At 36.6% G+C, this 20902-nt stretch overlaps 1 protein-coding gene across 1 annotated transcript; it reads right to left on the reverse strand.

Annotated features, from left to right (window-relative positions):
- Window positions 1-94: 94 nt before the first annotated feature.
- Window positions 95-20617, reverse strand: LOC122986359 (aminopeptidase Ey-like). Its single transcript, XM_044357582.1, has 23 exons — window positions 20358-20617; window positions 18315-18412; window positions 14250-14366; window positions 13368-13554; window positions 13123-13265; window positions 11815-11951; window positions 11429-11555; window positions 10623-10777; window positions 10406-10519; window positions 9004-9147; window positions 8199-8264; window positions 7993-8058; window positions 7424-7596; window positions 7045-7124; window positions 6730-6860; window positions 6518-6573; window positions 5106-5253; window positions 4823-4914; window positions 3755-3865; window positions 3504-3671; window positions 3203-3343; window positions 2020-2101; window positions 95-1269 (listed from the first exon to the last, which is right to left on the reverse strand). The coding sequence occupies exons 1-23, from the start codon at window positions 20498-20500 to the stop codon at window positions 1105-1107; spliced, it is 2844 nt and encodes a 947-aa protein (XP_044213517.1). The 5' UTR covers window positions 20501-20617; the 3' UTR covers window positions 95-1104.
- Window positions 20618-20902: the final 285 nt, after the last annotated feature.

A 20902-nucleotide genomic window follows, 5' to 3' on the forward strand; every position in this document is an offset into this window, starting at 1 on the left:
ACACTTTAGCCTGATAAGATCACTTATAGATCAATTTGGAGGTAAAACTGAAAGAGAGCAAGCATGTAATGTCGCAAGTAAAAAACACAAGCAATCAAACAATCAGATACTTTATAGTAGGTGTTAAACAAATCTGTAATTACACAAAATTATTTGGAAAACAACTTTCTGTCTCAGCTATGACCTACTGTATGTGCAGACAGTTTTCCTGAACAATGGAAGATTATATGCGACATAACATATACTTATTTTTTACCAACAAATGTCAGTGTCAGTGAATCAGAAAAAAGTGATCATCTGACCAGTCGTGTTTTTTTGCTCCATTGGGCCTATTTCTAGTGATGTTATCATGTTCTGCAAGGTCAGCATTTACTTTGGTGAGTACAAGTTTCATAAATAACAGAACTGATGACTCAAGCTGTTAACATAAAGCCCAAGTAGTAAACCATAGTATTCCTTTAAAATAAGCAGGTTTACTTTCTTTATGATGCTAAAACAAATTTCCAATACATACTTTCTTGCATGCATGTATGCATCAGATGAAATACACAATTTATTAAGATCTGAAACATAGAAAATTGTAAAAGCAGAAATCTCTTTTTTGAAGGAAGCATATATACCAAGTTTGCTCCCAGATAGAGCATGAGGATTTCATGGAGATGTATTCAAGCTATACTGTTGAAAAGGTTGATAAAAGCACAGCCAGTTTTGTTGATTTTCAGATGTTTAAGGGTTTAAAACTGGACCGGACAGTATAATCACTGTTACAATAACATTTTGAGGACTATATTTCAACATGTAGTAGATTTTACAATATCTCCTGGACTTATTTCTTTGAAAAAGATGCACAAAAGAGGTTAAAAATTGAAAGTTTTCAAGTAAGATTCCAGTGCAGAAATAGAGGCTGATATACTTCCTCCTAGGACTCAGGACTCGGTCTTAGGAGGAAGTTCTCATCCCCTGATGAGAAGCAACTCTGGTTGCTTCTCAATAGGAGTTTGTGCATTTGTTTTATTGTTCTTTTTGTTCACAATGAAAAACATGAAAACACTTGTGATCTGTGAGATGAGTCACAACTCCTAGCTCTGTCTTCCTGACTGTGTATTAGCCCATCTGACGTCCAGTCTGGCTGGTGAACCAGTCCAGGATCTCACGTTTGTTTTGCTGCAGCCAGTTGATGTTGGCTCTGGTGCTCTCTAACGCCTGCTCCACAGCCAGAGTAGCTGAGCCAAACCCTGCTGCACTGTGCTCCTCCACAAACTCCTCCAGCTGCCAGAGGACACATGGGGAAACAGTTCAGACTACAGATTGACATTCATAGGCTAACAAGTAATTTATCTTAAAGGGGACAACTTATGCTTTTTGTGATTATCTGTCATTTTTACACTGTATGCCGGATGTTTATTTTAAACATGGTCGAAGTTACAAAACTTACGTCAAAAATGATGCCTTCAAATCAAAAGCCCAGGCCTCCTTATGCAAAATTACATCTACTTCCCCATCAAACTGATGTTAGATCATTCGCACATGCCCACAAACAGCTATCCATTTTATGGCCTTTGTAACTAAGGTTGTTCCACAGGTTGTTTGCATTGTCCACTTGCATATTTTCAGCGAGATATGTATGAATATATTTGAGAAATTCATATTTGGTAAAGAGTAAAGAGTAGTGAAATCCTACTACTATTGTTTGTTTACATAGTCTCTGAAGCTGGCAGAACTCTGCTGAGAGGCAGCTTTCGTGGCCTGGCCAATCATCTGGCTCATCAGGAGGGGTGCCTTAAAGGGACAGGAGCTAAAATGGCCTGTTTCAGATAGAAGCTGAACTGAGGGGTTCCATAAATGACAAGTATAAGATAAATAAGGAGTTTTTGAACTGTAAATCATGCAAAGATTTACGATTCAAAAACTCCTTATTTCATTCCAGTAGAGCCCCAAAATAAAATTGTAAACCTGGGAATGTGCATGATGTGTGCCCTTTAGGTGAACTAGGAAAATATTTAATTGTGGTGGACATACCTGTTGTAGTTCAGCAGTTGTAGAGAACCTTGCTGTGACTCCACTGATAATAGAGGCAAAGGAGATGGAACCCACCCCGTATCTGGAAAAATATAAACTCAAGTCAAACAAGAGAGTAAAACAGACTTTCAAGAGGTGAACAGGCTTGAGGTTAACCTGACCATCACCTGCCTGCACACTTGCCCGATCAATTACTAGTATATTTACCGTGCCACTGTCTCTCTCCATTGGCCAGATTGTCGAATGTAGATGTCCAGCCTTTGCCCCGCCTGCTTTCTTATGATTTTTGCCTATTTTTGTTTTTTGTTCGACTACTCCCTTGTTTGTCTTCACTGACTACCAACCATGTTTTTAGCTATGGTAGCAGCATGGCTCAAGGGATGGTAATGTCGGTCTGTCAGTGGGTCAGTCCACCACTTTGGGCCAGACTGAAATTTCTCAACAACTATTAAATGTATTTCCATTAGATTTTGTACAGACATTCATGGTTCCCAAAGGATGAATCTGACGTTGGTGATCCCCTGACTTTTCCTATACCACCAACAGCAAGTTGACATTTTTGGTTCAGAGTGAAATATATTGACAAATATTAGGTGAATAGCCATGACATTTTGCACAGACATACTGTATATGCCCCCGCCAGGATGAAATCTAATGACTTAAGTGATCCTCTGATTTTTCTACAAGTGCCAACATTTTTGTTTTTTGGGATTGCCATGAAATTCGATTCAGACATTCATGGTCCCCGAGGGATGATTTGTAAAGACTTTGGACCTCCCTCGACCTGCCATCTCGCCGGTCGAGGGAGGTCCAAATTTCTAATTATCCATTACTTACATGACAGAATACCTGCACCACAAATAACATTCCCATCAGCCTCAGCTCTACATAAAGTTTAGTGCTAATTAGCCAATGTTAGCATGCCAACATACTAAATTAAGACAGCATTATACCTGATATAGAGCAACATAGAGTTATCCTTGTGAGCATGTTAGCATGCTGATGTTAGCATTTAGATCAAAGCACTGCTGGCATGGCTGTAGACTCTTAGTCTTGTTGAACAAAGGCCAAAGAAGCTGCTTTTTACCTTACCTGCTCTACCTCAGCATCCTTTGGAACCACATTACAACTCACCCCAAAATTGCCACACCCATGTATTTATCACCTTGAATATAATACTCACTGTGTGAACATGTATTTCCACTGTGCCCTGACAAAGTCCCAAGCCAGACTCTGTCCCACTCTGTTGCTGGCGACAGATGTGATGACTGAGGAGACGTCCTGCTTACGTATCATAGTTGAGTTTAAGGTGTAGGAGAGATACCTGGACAGCCAGAAAAGACAGATATGACACAAATAACTGAGTATAAACAGACAAGCTTGTACTTTGTCCAGCATTTCCTTTTTTTCCATTACCTAACTTCTTTATTACATTCCTGCACTACCTTCCTGATCTTTTTAAAGGAAAGACAACACACACACACCTTTCCAGCAGTTGTGTGTTGTTTGTACAGGCCAGTGCAGACATAATTTTGCTGGCCTCACTGGCCGAAGAAGCATTCTTAAACTGGGACCAGCCAAACTTCCATTCTGCCTCATCACCTGCTGCCATGGCACTGCAGTACACTGCAGAACGCAGGTTGGGATTGATCCTGGCAACAAAATCAGATTGAATTGAATGATTATCATAAAACAAAAAAGTATGTTAAAATAAGGGACATTATCAAAGACTAACAAATTATGTTGAGGGTTGTCCATCCATTGTTTGAACCATGTGGTGGTCAGGTTTTGGCATTCTGTTACTCCAGTCTTGCAGGCCATACGGACAGCATTCACCTGGTTATACCTGCAGGAGAGACAAACATGGTCAGTGATAATTTAAGTTCTCAGCTTCTCAAATACATCTGTGTGTGGTAAAATTATGTCCTACTTGAAAGTTGTGGGTCAACTTGGGTGTTGAAAAAGTAAGAATTAAAGCTTTGAAATCAATAGAGCAATATAGTACATTCAGTATATAGTATTGTCTTTTAAAGAAAGGTCTTGAGCCATACTATGGGTATACTAGGTGTAGTGTAGTATGCCATAACATGGCATACACTATAGTTTAGTATAGTATTACATAGTGTGTGCCATAGCATATAACAGTATCACACAGTATATAGTATATCACATAGTATAGTATTAATATTATAGCATATAGTGTGTATTATAGCATGTAGAGCAGCAGAGCTGAGAATAGCATAGCATAGTATAGTATGGGATAGCATAGCATATGTGTAACACAGCATATAGCATAGAATATCATAGCATATAGTATTGTGTGATATAGCATATAGCACAGCATAGAATAGTATAGTATAGGATAGAATAACAAACTATAGCATAGCATATATTTTGTAACAGTATGTAGCACAGCATAGCATAACAGAGAATAGCATGTGGTATGGTACTGTATATTGGTATACTATTCGCAAATATTGTCTGGGCCATAGTGAATAATGGAAATAATAGTCTTTAAAATGTATACTGACTATTTGCATTCTCCAAAGACTTGCAACAATTCTAGAGAGGTTCAAACCCTGCTAATAATATGAAAATCTTGATCTCAAAAGTTTTGCTCTGCCAAATCACAAAGTGACAAATTGTAAAAATCTTGAGCTAATTCAATTTTCCTGTGGAGGACTAGAGGCTTCAAAATCACACACAGATGTTACAGGTAATGTCAGTGATTAATTTTTTATGTAATTTCAGTGCTTTTTTGTTCGGTGTGTATTACATTGTGTATCTGGGTGAGTTTACTCACTGGTCAGTGTGTCTGTCTGGAACATGGTTCCAGTCAGATGTCATATTCTTAAAATATAGGAAGAGGGGAGTCACCAGCTTCTTCATGTAGTCCTGAAAGTGTTACAGACAGGAGAGTAAAGGACACTAGTTTGTAGACAATGTTTTGCCTCCTAATGGCCACCAGGGGGCATACAGACAACAATGGGTCTGCCTGAAGGGTCCATGAGCTGCTTTGCTGCCAAAATCCTCCTAAACCTAAACTTCAGTCTTTGTCACAGACATTCACAGATAATGTCCTGTACCTGCATAGGCTGATAGACTTCAGTTCGATCCAGCATGAGATAATAATAGTGCAGGTTGTCCAGAGCAGACTGCCAGGGCATGTACTCAGTCTCCATAGACAGAAAGGAGGTTGTCCTCAGAGCAAGAGTGGTGGAGACCAGCTGAGCCCTGCAGACAGAGCAGACACGTGGTCTTGATTATTTAATATAAAGTTCACCCAAGTTAAGATGAGATGTCTATCTTTGATGTAGTTGTGTAGTTTGGATAAATCAAATAAAGATGAACTAGAGTGTGTATTTTTGAGCACTTTGGTCTAACATGGGTAATCAGTCTCTCTGTTGGTCCAAGATTGCGGTACATAAGAAATTCTTACATATGTTCTTCTCTGAAAAAATCCTCACTTTTTGCACCACCAAAATGCCAAATTTTCATCTTGTACAAAAGAAATATTTAAACCTAATGGGGATATTGCAATGAAATGTATGAAGAAATTTCATGCTCTCCAGAGGACGATCTCTTTCCATTTTTGGAGAGAAAAAAAAAAAATTCATTCAGGGCTGCTTTCGGGACAAAATGTCATCTTTGGACAAACAATCTCATAATCTAAAAGGCAAGCACAGTCATTCTTGCAGGGGGACAAACTCTTTTGATTTTAGCTCCCTCAAAAGACTACTCCACTGATTTAGCATTGCACTCCTATAACATTGTCGGACTCATAATGAACAGGTTTTTTTTAAATCAGTGCAGCAGAGTCAGAGCTATCGTCTTTTTTATTCCAGGTTTTATACCTTTTCAAAACCTGATTCCCACATTACCCACTGCTGACATTTTAAGTTGGAGATTATGGTGTGTTAAGCTAGTAGCGGCTAATATAGTCTGGAGCTGCTAGCCTCCAGCAGAGATGATTAGTGAACTACAGAGGTCTGGAAACATCACTTCTGTCAGATTAGTTTCATTTTCAAACTTGTAGTCTTCAGCCCCAACCGACACTGACTCAAGTGACATCACTTGAGGACATTTATCAGATTTCACACAGCTGCCTCTGGAAACACAAAGGGCTTGTTTACCTGAAAACACACGCTGATGTGGAAAGTCAGTGGAGTTCTCCTTTAATGATATTCGATAAAGATTTCATTTTGGCCCCACTACTAGTTATGCTTTAAGAATAGAAAAAATGTTCATGTCTTGTTTATATTTTCAATCTTGTTTAGCTGTTTAGCCCTTTTGATATTTCAGAACATTTTCTTTTGTATGGCAGGTATGTTCAGTGTTTCCTGGATCAGGTCTTTTCTGTCATTAACAATGATAACACGTAATAAGACGTTGCTTTGGTTTTATTTGGGTTCTAACTCACAGACACTAATGAGTCCAAGCATCTAAACTGAGTTACGTGAAAGTGCAGGAAAATCTCCAGGTGGATAAAGTTACCTACCTGGCCAGATTGAAAGCATCATCCACAAGCTGGGCTCTGTTTATCAGTGGTATAACCTGCACAACAGATTTTGTGTCAAACATGATATGAAATACAAACAATTGCTATATAATCTGTTAAGAAATAAAAAAAAGAAATGAGGAGAGAATGAAGACTTAAGGAACAACAAATTTGGTCCTCCATCCATCAGACTCTAACATCTCACTGTGTACCTGGTGCTCTGCATTAAGCTGAGCGAGGAGTCTTTCCCAGTTCCCCAGGTCATAGTTTACTCGGTAATAACCAGTCACATTGATATTAGCTAGAACCCACAAATCACCACTCCTCATCTTCACGTTTACAGCTGAGAGAGAAAAGACAGCGTGAGATAGAAAATGGGTATCCAGGTGCAATTATTTATTATACGGTAGCAAACAAAATCATGTTTGCAAAACATATATTTTAATCATGGTATTTTGCAAACTTCTTATATAAAAGGTTGGTCCTTGCCATGTTTTACATATGTATTAATCCATATTACTTCATACCTGTCTCTTCCATAAGCCACCAGACATCTCCCTGGACCTCACTGGACTTCATCCACCTAACAGGAATCAGCCACTCATAGCTGTGGAGGAGGAAATGCATTTAACATTTATTCATGACTGAGGCAAGTGAGGGAGGATAGCAGGTAGCAGATAGAAGAGGAAGAAAAGACAAATACGTATCTCTATATATTAAGACATATTTCAAGGAAATCAAAATCAATTCATTGTAGTCCAAACACCCGTTCATGCTGGTTCTAAAAATGATGTGTTTGTCTGAGTCACTATAAGTAATGTAACTCAGGATGACTACTTTTGAGGAGAAAAAAATTCCTTCAGATATCTATATCTTGCCGTGAAATTCTGTAGCAGTGTTGCGTACTTGTAAGGTGATTCAACTGTGATGTTGGACTCTGGGTCCAGCAGAAAGTGCTTCTGGGATACCTCTCCTGTGACAGTATCAATGGTAACTACAGGGAAACCCATCTGAAGCACCCAACGGTTCATGATGTCATGAACTGGATGAGGAAGGGATACATTATTGGCTTTCACCACCTGTTGAAAAAGGTGAAAATAATCTACAAAGTCAAACATTTTCATTTATGTATCTAGTTTAGAAAATTTGTGTTACATTTAAACATAACCTACAGTGTCACTATGGCAGTACAGCATATACTACTTGCAAAAGTAGAAAAAAAACATGGTTAATGTAACCTAGCCTCTGAACTCCTTCCCTCCATCAAAAGGAACTCACAAAAAATGGCCCTTGTGACCTTTATTATCTGGCCTTTGCCATCAGGAGTTATACTCATGTATCACTATATGCAGATGATACAGTTTTGTTTTTAATAAATGTTGCACAATCACTACCAGCTCTGACAGATCTATTAAAATCATTTCACGCCTTCTCTAGGTATGACATTAATAACATAAAGTCAAACTCCATCTTACCATTTCTAGATTTTCCCACAAGTCATTCCCTACTGTGTTACTGTAGGCAAAGCGGTTGAGGTATCTCTGGGGACAAAAGAAAACACAATGCTATGAATCATAAACATGAATCAGTTTGTCCCTGATTCATCTCAGCAGGTTGTTTAACGCCAAACCAAAATGTACATATAATGTTTGTTTGTCTAAAAATAAATTAAGAAACATACATTGAGTCCTTGGACAAAGACAGGCTCTGAGAGGAAATCGGACAACATCCTCAACACTGCTGCACCCTGAGGAGACACAGAGACACACACAGGCAATGGATCAGGACAAAAGAGTTTAAAATAATGGTAAGTGCATATTTAATGTACATGTTTATGGTGTGGGATATATTTAAAAAAGTAATGATAATAATTGAAATATATAAGATGATCTTGTTATTGCCTTTGTACTAGGGATGCATGACATTATCGGCACGTTATCGGTATCGGCTGATAAAAGCTCTAAAATGAAATATCGGCATCGGCGAATTCTGGTGAATTCTGCCAATTATGAGAGGCTGATATGTCGCCATCTCCTCCGCCGCCTCGGCTGACAGGATGTACCACTCTGTTTGGGAAAAAAAATCTTCTTTTTGGTTTATAATGGCGGTTGGCAACCAGCATATAAGGTGCATTACCGCCACCTTCTGCTCCGGAGTGTGAACCAGAGATTAATCCTACACATTAATCCTGTCTGTCTAATAAACTCAAAGAAAACTGTACTGCTCCACCCACTTGGCAGGTTCATTAAAGTTTTAATGCTGAGCTCCTGAACTCCAGTCTTCCTAAATTCTTCCTTCATATATTGTCTTTCTTGATCATACTTAGTACAAGTCTATGCTTGCATGTGTAATAGTCTCCTCAGCCAGCTGGAAAAAAATATGTACATATATCAGTATAGGCATCGGCAATCGGCCACAATGAGTTGGAAATATCGGCATATCAGATATCAGCAAAAAATCCAATATGGTGCATCCCTACTGTGTACCTTGCTGTATGAGATGGCGTCAAATTGCTCAATGATCTGATCTGGCAAAATTATACTGTCCTCTTTAGAAGACAAAGGATGAGAGGAGGCCAAGGCATCCACTGCAAAGACCCTGTGCACATCATCAAGTACAATCAAGTCTTTCTGGAACAAACAGACACAGAAATATATTTAGATAGTTATTATATTTTGTGTATATGAGCTGATAAAAAATGGATTCATAGAAGAATAAGTTAATAAATACAACCATCAATACACCATGTTCTTTTCTTTAGTATAAATGCAATAACTCTCCACTTGAGACCAAATGATGACTCAGCAAGGCTGATATATTGACAGATATTAGCTTATCACAGATATATTGCTATTGGTATATATGTCTGTCAACAAATATGACAAAATGGCATTGCAGAAAAGCCAAAGACATGTGTGATGTAATTTAAAAACAGTGTCTCCATTACACTATTTGTCCATCAGAGAGCACTGACTAGTTTATTTTATAACTGTAACATGTCCTGCTCAGTTCGTATCTCAGTCCCTATTCTTCATAAACCTAGTTTAAGGGATTGTCAAAAATGTTAATGTAACATTTGAGTATTGGCTCATATTATTAGTTAATAATAATTTAATTTAATTTAATTTAAATAAAACATTTTCTTCTTGAAAACTCTCAAATAGTAGTATCAGTATCAGCTTCAAAAATTCAGTATCAGTCAGGCAATACTGTGGCTATGTACAGTTCTAATTCAGCCACTATTTAAATGACGATAGTGCATGGATCAAACCAGGAAGTTCTAAACATGCCTGATAAACAAATGAGGAGTGAGGGAAATTCAAACTAAGGAGAATGTGGATGTTACAGTAGTAAAATGCAAGCTAGTGTGTGTTCTGGCAAGGGAATTCAATATTGATACCAGGGAAATGTAATAGTGGAAAATGAGATCTGGCATACAATCATGACATGTCAATACCAGCTGGAAAGAGTACCAACGGTCAAAATTTTGATGAAATGAAAAACCATTGAAAATTTTGTACAGCGTTTAACTATTTCAAATTGTACGTATTTTACTTTCCAATTTTTTATATGATTTTCAAAATGTGCAAACCAAAGTGTGTATATAGTCTATATAAGTTGTGTGTATAAGCATAAAGAATATTGAATAAGAATATTGTATATACACATATGGACACATTAAAACACTGACATATGAGTACATTTTTATGCATAAAAGGAAAAAAATACATAAATTCAAGATTTAACTTTTTAATTAAATATAAAATGAATAACACATTACTGGTCAACAGAACAGTAGTAGTAAGGAAGAGGGCAGGGTATTCACGTATTGTGGGTGGCTAATGAATTGAATATGGCAACAGACAAAGACTGAGATGAAGTCCTCACCACATTCCAATTAGGTTCAGCCCTGTCTGCTCCCAGATAAGACACATATGAAGCAAAGCCTTCATTCAGCCAGACCTCGTTCCACCATCTCAGAGTCACCAGGTTACCAAACCACTGCAACACAGAATGTAACCACATCAGTCAGTTAGTTTACTAATCAGCCAATAAATCATTTCGTAGTCATCAGGTCATAGTCACAATATAAAATTCAGTGCACCATGTGTGCCAGTTCATGAGCAATGATGGTGGCAGTGGTCTCTTTGTTTCTGTTGGAGGAGGTCACAGGGTCATAGAGCAGGTTGGTTTCTCTGTATGTCACCAAACCCCAATTCTCCATCGCCCCAAAATAGAAGTCTGGCAGAGCAATTTGATCTGTGAGGCAGAGAGCAAGTTTAATGCAGGTCAAAGGAACTGAACTAAAGAGATTGAAGCACTGAAAAATAATCAACTGTCAACTATAATGTCAACTAAAATAAAAATAAATTATTTTCACAGGAGTACTGTGATAAGCTTGTGACTAAAACAATCACACTTCCCCTGCAGCAATCACCCTCAGCCTTGGCAACATCATCATATAGCTATGTTATATGTTTGTGTACCACTATTATTTACCATACTAGTCTTTTCTTGACAGAAGAAATCCAATATTAATGGTGTGTCTGAATTATCAGCAGCCTGTGTTTAACTAAACCCATTTTTTTATTTTATCACTTTTTGTGCTCATCATTATGTTTTTTGGTCTTTTCTTTACTTTTCAATGCTTGTTTATGATTTTCTTTGTCCTTGCTGAATCACATTACTTTACAGTTTCTTTTCCCAAGTGAGAAATCAGGATCTGTCTGTGTGACATAACAGGTGTGTATAATTCAAGACTCTTCAAACAACAGAATGGAAATAGTCAAAAAGATGTGAGTGAAATGGGCAGTCACAGAAAACAGTAGCTGCATAGGTAAGCAGAAAACAAGTCACAACAATGGTCAGCCAACACTGACCAGGCCTCAGATGAGTATAAAGCAGCCTGACCTGACTTGCTCAGAGGGTAGGAGATGTTGTAGTACAGCTGAAAAAAGTCCAGTATGGGTCCAGTCACATTGAGGGCGTAGTCTCCCTGTCCCTGCTCAATCGCCTTCCTACGAGCCCAGATACGGATCTGAACACATAACAGCAAACACTTACATGTCTTATGTATTATTATGTATTATCAATATCAGTATATATACACACAGGGTGCAATTTGTGAAAAAAACATTGGGGGGGGGGGGGGGGGCTGTTACAGTAACATTTATAAAAGAATTATGAGCTTCAATAAAGCAATTACGGAACTTGAACTTGACGACTGCATTTGCAGGAATATTTTCATCCATTTTTTAAAATTTAATTCACCAAGTAGTGCAATAATCAACATTTACCAGAGTGTCTCCTTGTGTAGCTCTCAGGTGTGTGTAGTCAGAGATAATGATGGCCAGTAGATATGTGGACATTCTCTTGGTGGGCTCAAACCTGGTCTGTGTCACTGTTACTGCATCAATAGTAGTGTTAACAATATCTGAAAAGAGCACAAACACACAGTTAGATGAATGCTAAACAGTGGGTTACAAATGAATGTGATTTAGATTTTTAGAAAAGGTTTTAGGAAAGTTATAAATTATCCTCACTAGTCTCTGTTACAGAGTATATACTGAACATGTTCCCTCATGGGTTTGATTTTATTCTCTTTCTCTGTATTCCCACTTGGATCATTTCATTCTAGACAGTATTTTCACTTATAGCAATATTGATCTTATTGATCTCTCACTGGCAGTTGCTTGCAAACTCTCATTTAATCTTATACTGACTGTGGCAGCTGTCTGTAGCTTCTTTCCAGAGCTCTCCATCATCAAAATTTCACACAAGGATCATTTAGGTTTAATGAATGAATGAATGATGAATAATGAAATTTCAGATGACGTCTCCCGAAATAAAACAAATAAACAAAGAGGCAATACCAGAAAAAAGCAGTAATTTTAATTTATTAGTGTGTATTTTGACAATAGTAGAATACTATATTTTATGTCTTGATATTGTCTTTTCTTGTGAAGCGCTTTGAGACTTCTGCTCTAGAAAAGTGCTATACTGTATTAATAAATCTAGAGCCGCAAGGATAAAACGATTAGTCGATCAACAGGAAATTAATCAGCAACTAGTTAATTGATTAATTGTCTTAGTCACTTTTCAAACAAAAATGCCAAATGTTCTCTGGTTTCAGTTGCTTAAATGTGAAGATTTTCTGCTTTTCTTTATCAAGCATGACAGTAAATTGAATATATTTTGGTTTTGGACTCTTGGCTGGACAAAACAAGCAAATTGAAGACATCACCATGGACGTGGGGAAAAATATTGACTATTTTAATATTTTATAGACTAAATGACTTATGGATTAATCAAGTAAATAATCTGCAGATTAATAGTTAGTATCATGTCAATTATTTGTATTCATTTGATGAAACACACATTTATTCAGGAATATGCACCAGGAATACGCATGTCCTTTTGGGGCCCCTGAGGTAGTTTCCTGCTTTGCTTGCTTGGATATAGATACTGAATTCTCTGAAATGCATATGGCTGGTTATGGAATTTGCAAGCTGTTTATCTGGTTTGCATGCATGATTTAGTTTAATAATTCTAACTGTGTGTTTCTGCAAATACAACATGTTGTTATACATGTAAACCGCACCAACCTCTTTCCATGCCGTTGGACAGGGCTACAGTCCCTGGGGGATGGATGAGAGTGATGTGGAAAACAGCTTTCATAGCTGGCTCATCAAAACAAGGAAAGGTCTTTCTGGCATATGTTGGATGCATCTGAGAGGTGGCAACAATCCTGAGAATGAGTGAAACATTCTGAACACAAATACTAACTGAAGTGATCTCACCACAGCACATCTACATATAGAAATAGACAAAGAGAGAATAAAGAGCTTACTTTCTGACTCCATCCTCATCATATTCACTCCTGTAAAAGCCGGCTAAGTCATCAGCTAGTTCTCCAGTGAACTCAGTGTACAGCTGATACTTCTGTTGTTGATTTAATTTACCATTCAGCTGGATAACCAGGTACTGCGTCTCAGGCTGCAACCAGGAGGACTTAATGCCGGGAGCGGACCCACCACCTGGCCAACGAATAGAAGTAAGGGATCCGAAAAAAAGACAGAAACAAGCCATTCTACAAACAGTAACTTAAGACTTCACAAAACAGAAGCTTTTCAGGGCTTTCACCCTACTCCTACTCCTAAATGCCTAAGTCCTAAAAAGGGAATTTATTAGTATTTCATTTGAATATTAGTTTGATTATTAATGCTTTGCTGTTTTTTAATATCCATATCCATCACAAGTTGTTCATTTTAAAACCATGTCTTCTTGCAGCATGAAGCAGCTTTTATATGACATATATAGGACATAAAATGTGGTTAAAAAATTGATTGAAACTGAAATTAAACTGCTCTCTAGGAGAGATCAGTGCAGATTTCCCCCCACCTCCCTCGCTCATTTATTTAAAGTAGGTCAGACTTGAAGTCTGACTGAAGAACTATAAAGAAATTCAAAACATCTATAAGTTTTGTCTTTTATTTTGTTTATTTTGCAGCTGTGACTGTGACTGCAGAAGACAAGAACATACTGTAGATGTGCTCAATAATCATTAATGGAAAATAATATTGTCTGTGTTTGTGAAAAGCTTATACTGTATCTCGACTTGTACTGTGTCTCTCACAAGTTTACTTTACTCCGTCTTAAGACTTTTTCTCCCTCTTAGTGTGCATGGGGGTGTGTGTGTGCGTGTGTGTGTGTGTGTACATGTACACTGTACCTGAAGCGATGAGCATGGCAATGTGTGTGTTCTCCTGCAAAGTGTAGTTGAGTTTGTTGGAGTGGATCAGGATTAGATCTGTTTCTGTCGCACACTCAAACTCCACAGTGGATTTACCTGATGGATGTATGGAGAACAGCACAGACATGAATCCTGGATAATGCATCTTGTTCAAAGACGAATAAAACCCCCCCAAAAAACAAAAGCCAAATGAGGATGAGCTCTAACAAACAATATGTAATAAATAGTAATGCATAATTAAGAATAATGAATAATTCAAGAAAAAAGCAGAATAATTTTTAAATACTGCGCATATGGAGCAGGTAGTTCAGCTGAATTCAGGAAAAAGGGAGAAGCTTTTGGTTAGATGGGATGGCAGACAGAAGTGGATTACGTACACCTGCATTACAGTACTTTACTTTTTTTTTTACTTTTTACTTTTATTTTATGCTGGACAAAAAAAAATTACTGATCAATGATAATAAAATAAATGCTCAAATGAAGAAGTAAATCAGTAAAAATGTAATCAACAAATCTAAAAATAAAAATAAATAAAAACTTAATACAAAATTAAGCCATTACATGAAAACAGTTGTGAATAAATGCTGGTAATTAATCAGGAGATAAATTAATAAAAGTGTTTTTTATTTATTTATACAAATGTACATGTACTTATTTGTGTTTTGTTACATTTATGTTTTTATTTATAAGTGTATTTCTCGAATTTTTTTAACAGTATTTCCATTTCATTCGAGGGTCCGTTGGGTAAACCAGGCAGGAGCACTAAATTAAAGACTTTTGAAGTATTTATTTATTATTAACTAACATTTATGTATTGATCCATTCAATTACGCATGTAATTACTGTCTTTATTTCAGCATTCATGTATATTTTTTACTTTTTATGTATTAAAATGTTTGTTCATATTAATTTTTGTATTTCTTTACTGACTGTTAAAGATCCCTTCCAGACATGTTTTAAGACGTATATGAAATAGTTCAGTACTTTCAAAAAAAAAATAATAATTTGGCGATTTCTATCTATAGGACATTCCATTCAATATAAAGTGTCCACTGTTTTTTTCTATCTTATATATTGTACTATCCGGTTCTCTATTATCTCATCATCTCTACATTGTCTGAAATGTTTAAAAGAGCTGCTGTGAACAGTATTATATCATTATACTCCACAAGCAGGGTCATTCTGCCTCCAAAACTCTTCAAAAGCAACACAGAGAAGGTCTATCATTATGTATGCCTATCATTTACACAGAAGGATTACAGGACAACAAGCAATGTTAGATAAACCTCTGGAACTCATTGTCTTTTCTGGGCCAACAGCACCAGCTTGTGGTGCTTATCTGTCAGTAATGAGGTGGAACAAACCCTGTCCTGTTAATGCTCTCTGACCTCATCTGAACCCCCAAATGGTCTTAAATTATGTTTATGTATGACTCAAACATATTTGATATTTGTATGTGTCAATGGCTCAGATATTTGTCTATATATGATGGAATTATTTTTATTTTGTTTGTTTGTTTGATTGTTTTGCATGGTATATGTGAGAGTTAACTGCATTATTTGTTACCTCTTGCATTTCTATTATTTTACTTATTTCTACCAGTGAAAATAGCAGGGGACAAGTAAAGTTTGGAATTTTTTGCAGAATTAAGTAGCTAATAGTATAATAAGCAGTAAATGTATTTATTTGTATTCATTACAAGAATAATGCAACTAAGTCCATGCTTAGACAATTAAAACATGGCCACTGTTTGAGAGGAAGGACAGTTCGAACTTTTTATGGTAACCTCTCAGGCAAGGAGCGTGGTCATTTTTCCTTCTTCTAAAAAATAGATTCCAGATAGAGACTCACTGAACTACAGTATGATGTGAGATGATTTGCAGAGTGCAGGCAGCTTAACTAGGGATAATATACTGAAGAATGTGAAGATCTCAGTTAACAGCTGAACATAGATTAATGGCAGTGGGTTGCCAGGTTTACCATTTTCATTTAAAATGTGGCTAGTTAAAATGTAACTGTTCCTAAAAACTTCATAGACTAATCGATTTTTGCAGGAAATAAACAACCTGGCAACTACTAGCATGCGTCGGTTAGCACATTCAGCTGTATACTGAAAGGTTGGTGGTTTGAGGCCAGCCAGGGACCAAAGCTCTAAAATAATGAATAATAAGCATTGTTTAAAAGACATTATTATATGTGTATGTTTTTTATTTTATAATGAAGTAATTAATAATTAATCAGGACATCTGACAGTTTCTGTAATGAATATAAATACATACAGATAACACATAGCCTACTTTAATAAAATAAATAAAATGTTTTTTAATGATAGAACAGTTTCTAACAGCTTTGCTTTGCACTTTGGTCACAATTCATTAGCCCTTTAATGTGAAGGATGAAAAATGATTTATTTATCAAAACTGAATACTGAAAAATATATATACAGTATATAGTAATTAATAAATAAATGAAAACTGAAAAGCATACACATATGAATAATGAAACATTTGAATGAATGAATAAATAATAGTCCATTTTTAGCAATGGAGAAGTAAATAATAATTATTATTATTATTATTATTTCCCAATTAATTTAAAATATTTATTTATGCATTCACTTCATCTTTTATGAATTTGTTTATTTTTATTGTTGAATATGTCGTTTTTCATCCTGCATTTCATAGTTCACATGTAAACAATATACAGCACCTTTACATATATTGTTTACATGTTTTGTTACATATATATTGTTCATTTGTGAAACACCAGTAGGCTACAAATGTACAGTATGCTCTTCATAGGGCCCATGTCAACCAATAAACCATCATTGCTCCCTCATTTGTCTTAAAGAAAGGTCTTTTTTGATTTTTTTTTTAAATATTCACTGTGAAAAATCGACTTCTAGCAAATCATTTGGTGTTTGAGCTGTAAAATTTAGCGGACTCATTTCTCTGGTATTCCTGGAACAAGAGGAACTCTAATTGTAACAACTGGAGTCATAAATTCTTAGAAGATTTTATTGCAAAGACTGAGTGACAGTGACAGTTTATGTGGAGTAGATGTCGTACATGTGTTGCAAGGTTGTCATTTTTTCCCACGTCAGTCAGTAATAAAACATTCAGTATTTTATTACATGTTTACAGAATGGGGAAAAAAGATGTTTTGACAGTTATCCAGTGAGGAACAGACACATACGTAAATGGTCAGCCTCAGTCTAAACGATGCTCCATCTCCAACAGAGACAACACAGCAAAAACTACACAGTAAAAACTGCCACACAGTCATAGAATATAGATACAAATATGAAGAGGACCTAAGATCAAAATAAATATTAAAAACTGCTTATAAAATGCAAAAAATACAGAACTTTTTAAAATAACTATAAACTATTAAAATCCTAAGTTATCCCTCTCAAGTATAAGCTTCTAAGATTTTTTTTGAAAAGCCTTTTTGCCCAGTCAGTACCACTTAAAACCAATCCATCGTTGAATTTTTGGCCTCATAAATGTCCACTGGGTGTTTTACATTTCCATTTTATAATGGCATTCCTGTGTTATATGATTAAACATTTGTTTCACCAGTTTATATGGTTTGCAAATGCAAGCCACCACACCCTGATGGGTCTCATTAGGTTTAAGTTGTTGTTAAATGCAAACAAAATTATTTTATTTTTTGTTTAAAATGACAGTGTGTTCAGCATTTACTGCTGAGCATATGGACAGAACCCCCAAGTACATGTCTTTAGGAAACCTCAATATACCAGAAGACAGTGCAGCTACCACACATGTGCAGTGAATAAGAAGTGCAATTCACTTCCCTTAAGTGGAAAAGAACTCTCTGCTTTATGCTCATATTGTCTTGATTGCTGTTGTTGTTATAACTGACAGGAGGAAGTAGTCAGATGGCGCCACTCTCTCTTTACATTGTCTGAGAAAAGTGGGTACACCATATAATAAACTACAACAACTCATAAAGTGGATTACAGTATACATGCACACATTACGTACACACAGTCCCATGTGTGGGGCTGTTGCTGTGACTCACCTGTGAAAATGTAGAGGCCAGTGTTTGGGTCAGGGCTGAGACGAGGCCACAGAGTGATGTTGTAGGATTCAGGGACTAAAGCAGTGGGGAGACGGTACCTGAGGGAGATACGTACATGGGTTATTAAATGAAATAATCTTGTTCTTTCAGAAGCAGGACAAGGCTTGACATTCCCTGGATGTCACAAACCCTACGTCACTATTGTTGTTCTGTCTGAGGAGCTGACTCCTCTCAAGCTCCACACACTGCTGTGTCACAGTAACCTTCATTAAGAAATAAATCTGCCCTATCAGGCCTGTTACTTATACTCATAAACACTGCAGAATTTACACAGTTCTTCTTTATGTGGGCATCAATAAATCAATATGATGCAAATGAGCCAGATTTATCCAGTCCATGTGCATTACATTGCACTGCATCGGAATCAGAATCAGAACCTGCTTTATTGCCAAGTAGGTAATCAGATTACATATGAGGAATTTGACTGTAACTTTACCTTGTATCATAATTCACAATATTTTTTAAATAAAATCCCAGTTTGATTTTAGTAATATATATGATAAATAATACATATTCTGTGTAAGTCTTTATTCACATTTACAAAATCATCATCATCCCCAACTAAAATTCCCAACAGGTTTTCCAACCTAAATGACAGAATAGGTCATTTGTCTTTGCTTTCCAAAATGACCATTATGAATGTTTTCTGATCTACAGTAAGATTGTGGCAGTGGTGTAAAGTAACTAAGTACATTTACTCAAGTACTGTAATTAAGCACATAATTAAGGTACTTGTACTTTACTTGAGTACTTCCATTTTATACTACTTTATACTTCTACCCCACTACATTTCAGAGGTACAGTGTCTATACTGTGCCTGTGCATAATATTGTGCATAATATATACAAAAGTAAAAGTAATCCTTAATAATACAAAAAAGAAAGAAAGAAAGAAATTTACAATAAAAAAATATGTAAAATATATTCTAGGTGAGAAGAGCCGCTGCAGGTTTAAATTTGAAATTGAAAACAATTAAATGAAATGTACAAAATATTGACCAGGATTGCCAATGTTCATCATGTAAAAAGTATGTGCTGTGTGCAATCATTATCATTATTATTATTATTATTACTATTATAGAAGTTGTTAATACAATGCGCCATGTTAGAGCAAAGATCATCCCCCCACCCCTCCCCCCGTAATATCCAGTAATCTTCTAGATTACATAGTATGACGTTATGCCAAGTATTATTTAGCAAGCTGACCCATCAGGCAGTAAAGGGTGTTGCACAATATAAAATGCACAAAATATTATAAATTGTTATAAAAAAGTGTGCACGGAATCCTTTTCCTCACGATCAACATATTTTGAACACTGGGACAGGTGTGATTGTTAGTGCAGGACAGCAGACAGTCAACAGATGATACCTCAGATTACTGCAATTGGATATAAAGACTCATAAATGAAATGAGTGTAATAGGCATTTTTTTACAACAGACATTTCAATTTGTCATAGTAGGAAAAGCAGCAACAGTGAGTCGACATGCACAAAACCAGGACCCTGAAGTTATGATTTACACCTGTGCTGTTCTTACTGTGACATGTCAAAATGCCTTCGGAGAAAAAGGCCTGTTGTGTCACCATAGTAACATATCAAGGCACACCTAATCATTTTGCTTTCAAATGTAATAAAGTTTATTTGAAAGTAATATGCACAATTTAAAAACCACTTTGTAGGGCAGCTCTCTGCTCTCTCATGTGTAGTCATGGGGAAATATTGATGCCAATGGGAAAGAGCTTCCAGAGCAGCTGAGGTTTGGACATTGTACATTTGTGTCTTTCATTCATTTAAGAATTGTAGTCTTTGTTTCACTAACAAGGATTAAATTAAACCAAGATTAGAATGTTGATCCAGGATTATTTCTAACTCATATTGCACCATTGATCACTATCCTGTGAGATACGTTGGATCTGTAGAGCAGCAATATGTATCTCCCTTCAAGGACGCAGATCTGTTAATATGTAAAATGTCAATATCCTACCTGTCCCAAGGAGCTGTGACATCATCACCATTGTCTCCTCCTGCCAGGGCAATAGTCCACAACGTGACAATGGTTGCCACGGCAACTAGGGCTAAGACCACGAACAGAATGCACAGCTTGCTGACTCGGCAGTTTTTCCCCATGGCCTAACAAACAGCAGCTGACAGAAGTTCCACAGATAGATCCAGACTGAATGAATGAGAGGAAAGTCTCCCACGACTAAGTATGCCTGCTTCTCTTAGTCAGATCTCATGCAGAATGACAAACACCAGTGATTGCCAGCATTTAACTACAACAGCCCCCCCCCCCCCCGGTTCCTCTATAATCAAGCTCTCTCACTATTTGGAATAAATGGATGATATATTATGACAGAACAGCTGTCATGGTGGAAACTATTGATAACTATCTGCTCAGAAGTGTAATAAGAGAGATATATTATCTAAGTGTGATAAGAGTGATATATTAACTACAGTAATGTTTAGTGGATGTTCACATGTGGCTCATAAAATATGGAATGTGAATTGGACCAAAACATCTAGTTCTGC

Source organism: Thunnus albacares, chromosome 7, assembly GCF_914725855.1.
Source record: "Thunnus albacares chromosome 7, fThuAlb1.1, whole genome shotgun sequence".
Classification (NCBI taxonomy): Eukaryota; Metazoa; Chordata; class Actinopteri; order Scombriformes; family Scombridae; genus Thunnus; species Thunnus albacares.

Excerpts from the sequence above, each read along its gene's own strand:
- LOC122986359 (XM_044357582.1), bottom strand. The coding sequence starts at position 20,500 with ATGGGGAAAAACTGCCGAGTCAGCAAGCTGTGCATTCTGTTCGTGGTC. Across the intron at positions 4,915-5,105 it reads AAGTCTATCAGCCTATGCAG|GACTACATGAAGAAGCTGGT; the intron begins GTACAGGACATT and ends TAACACTTTCAG. Across the intron at positions 3,866-4,822 it reads CCAGACAGACACACTGACCA|GTATAACCAGGTGAATGCTG; the intron begins GTGAGTAAACTC and ends TCTCTCCTGCAG.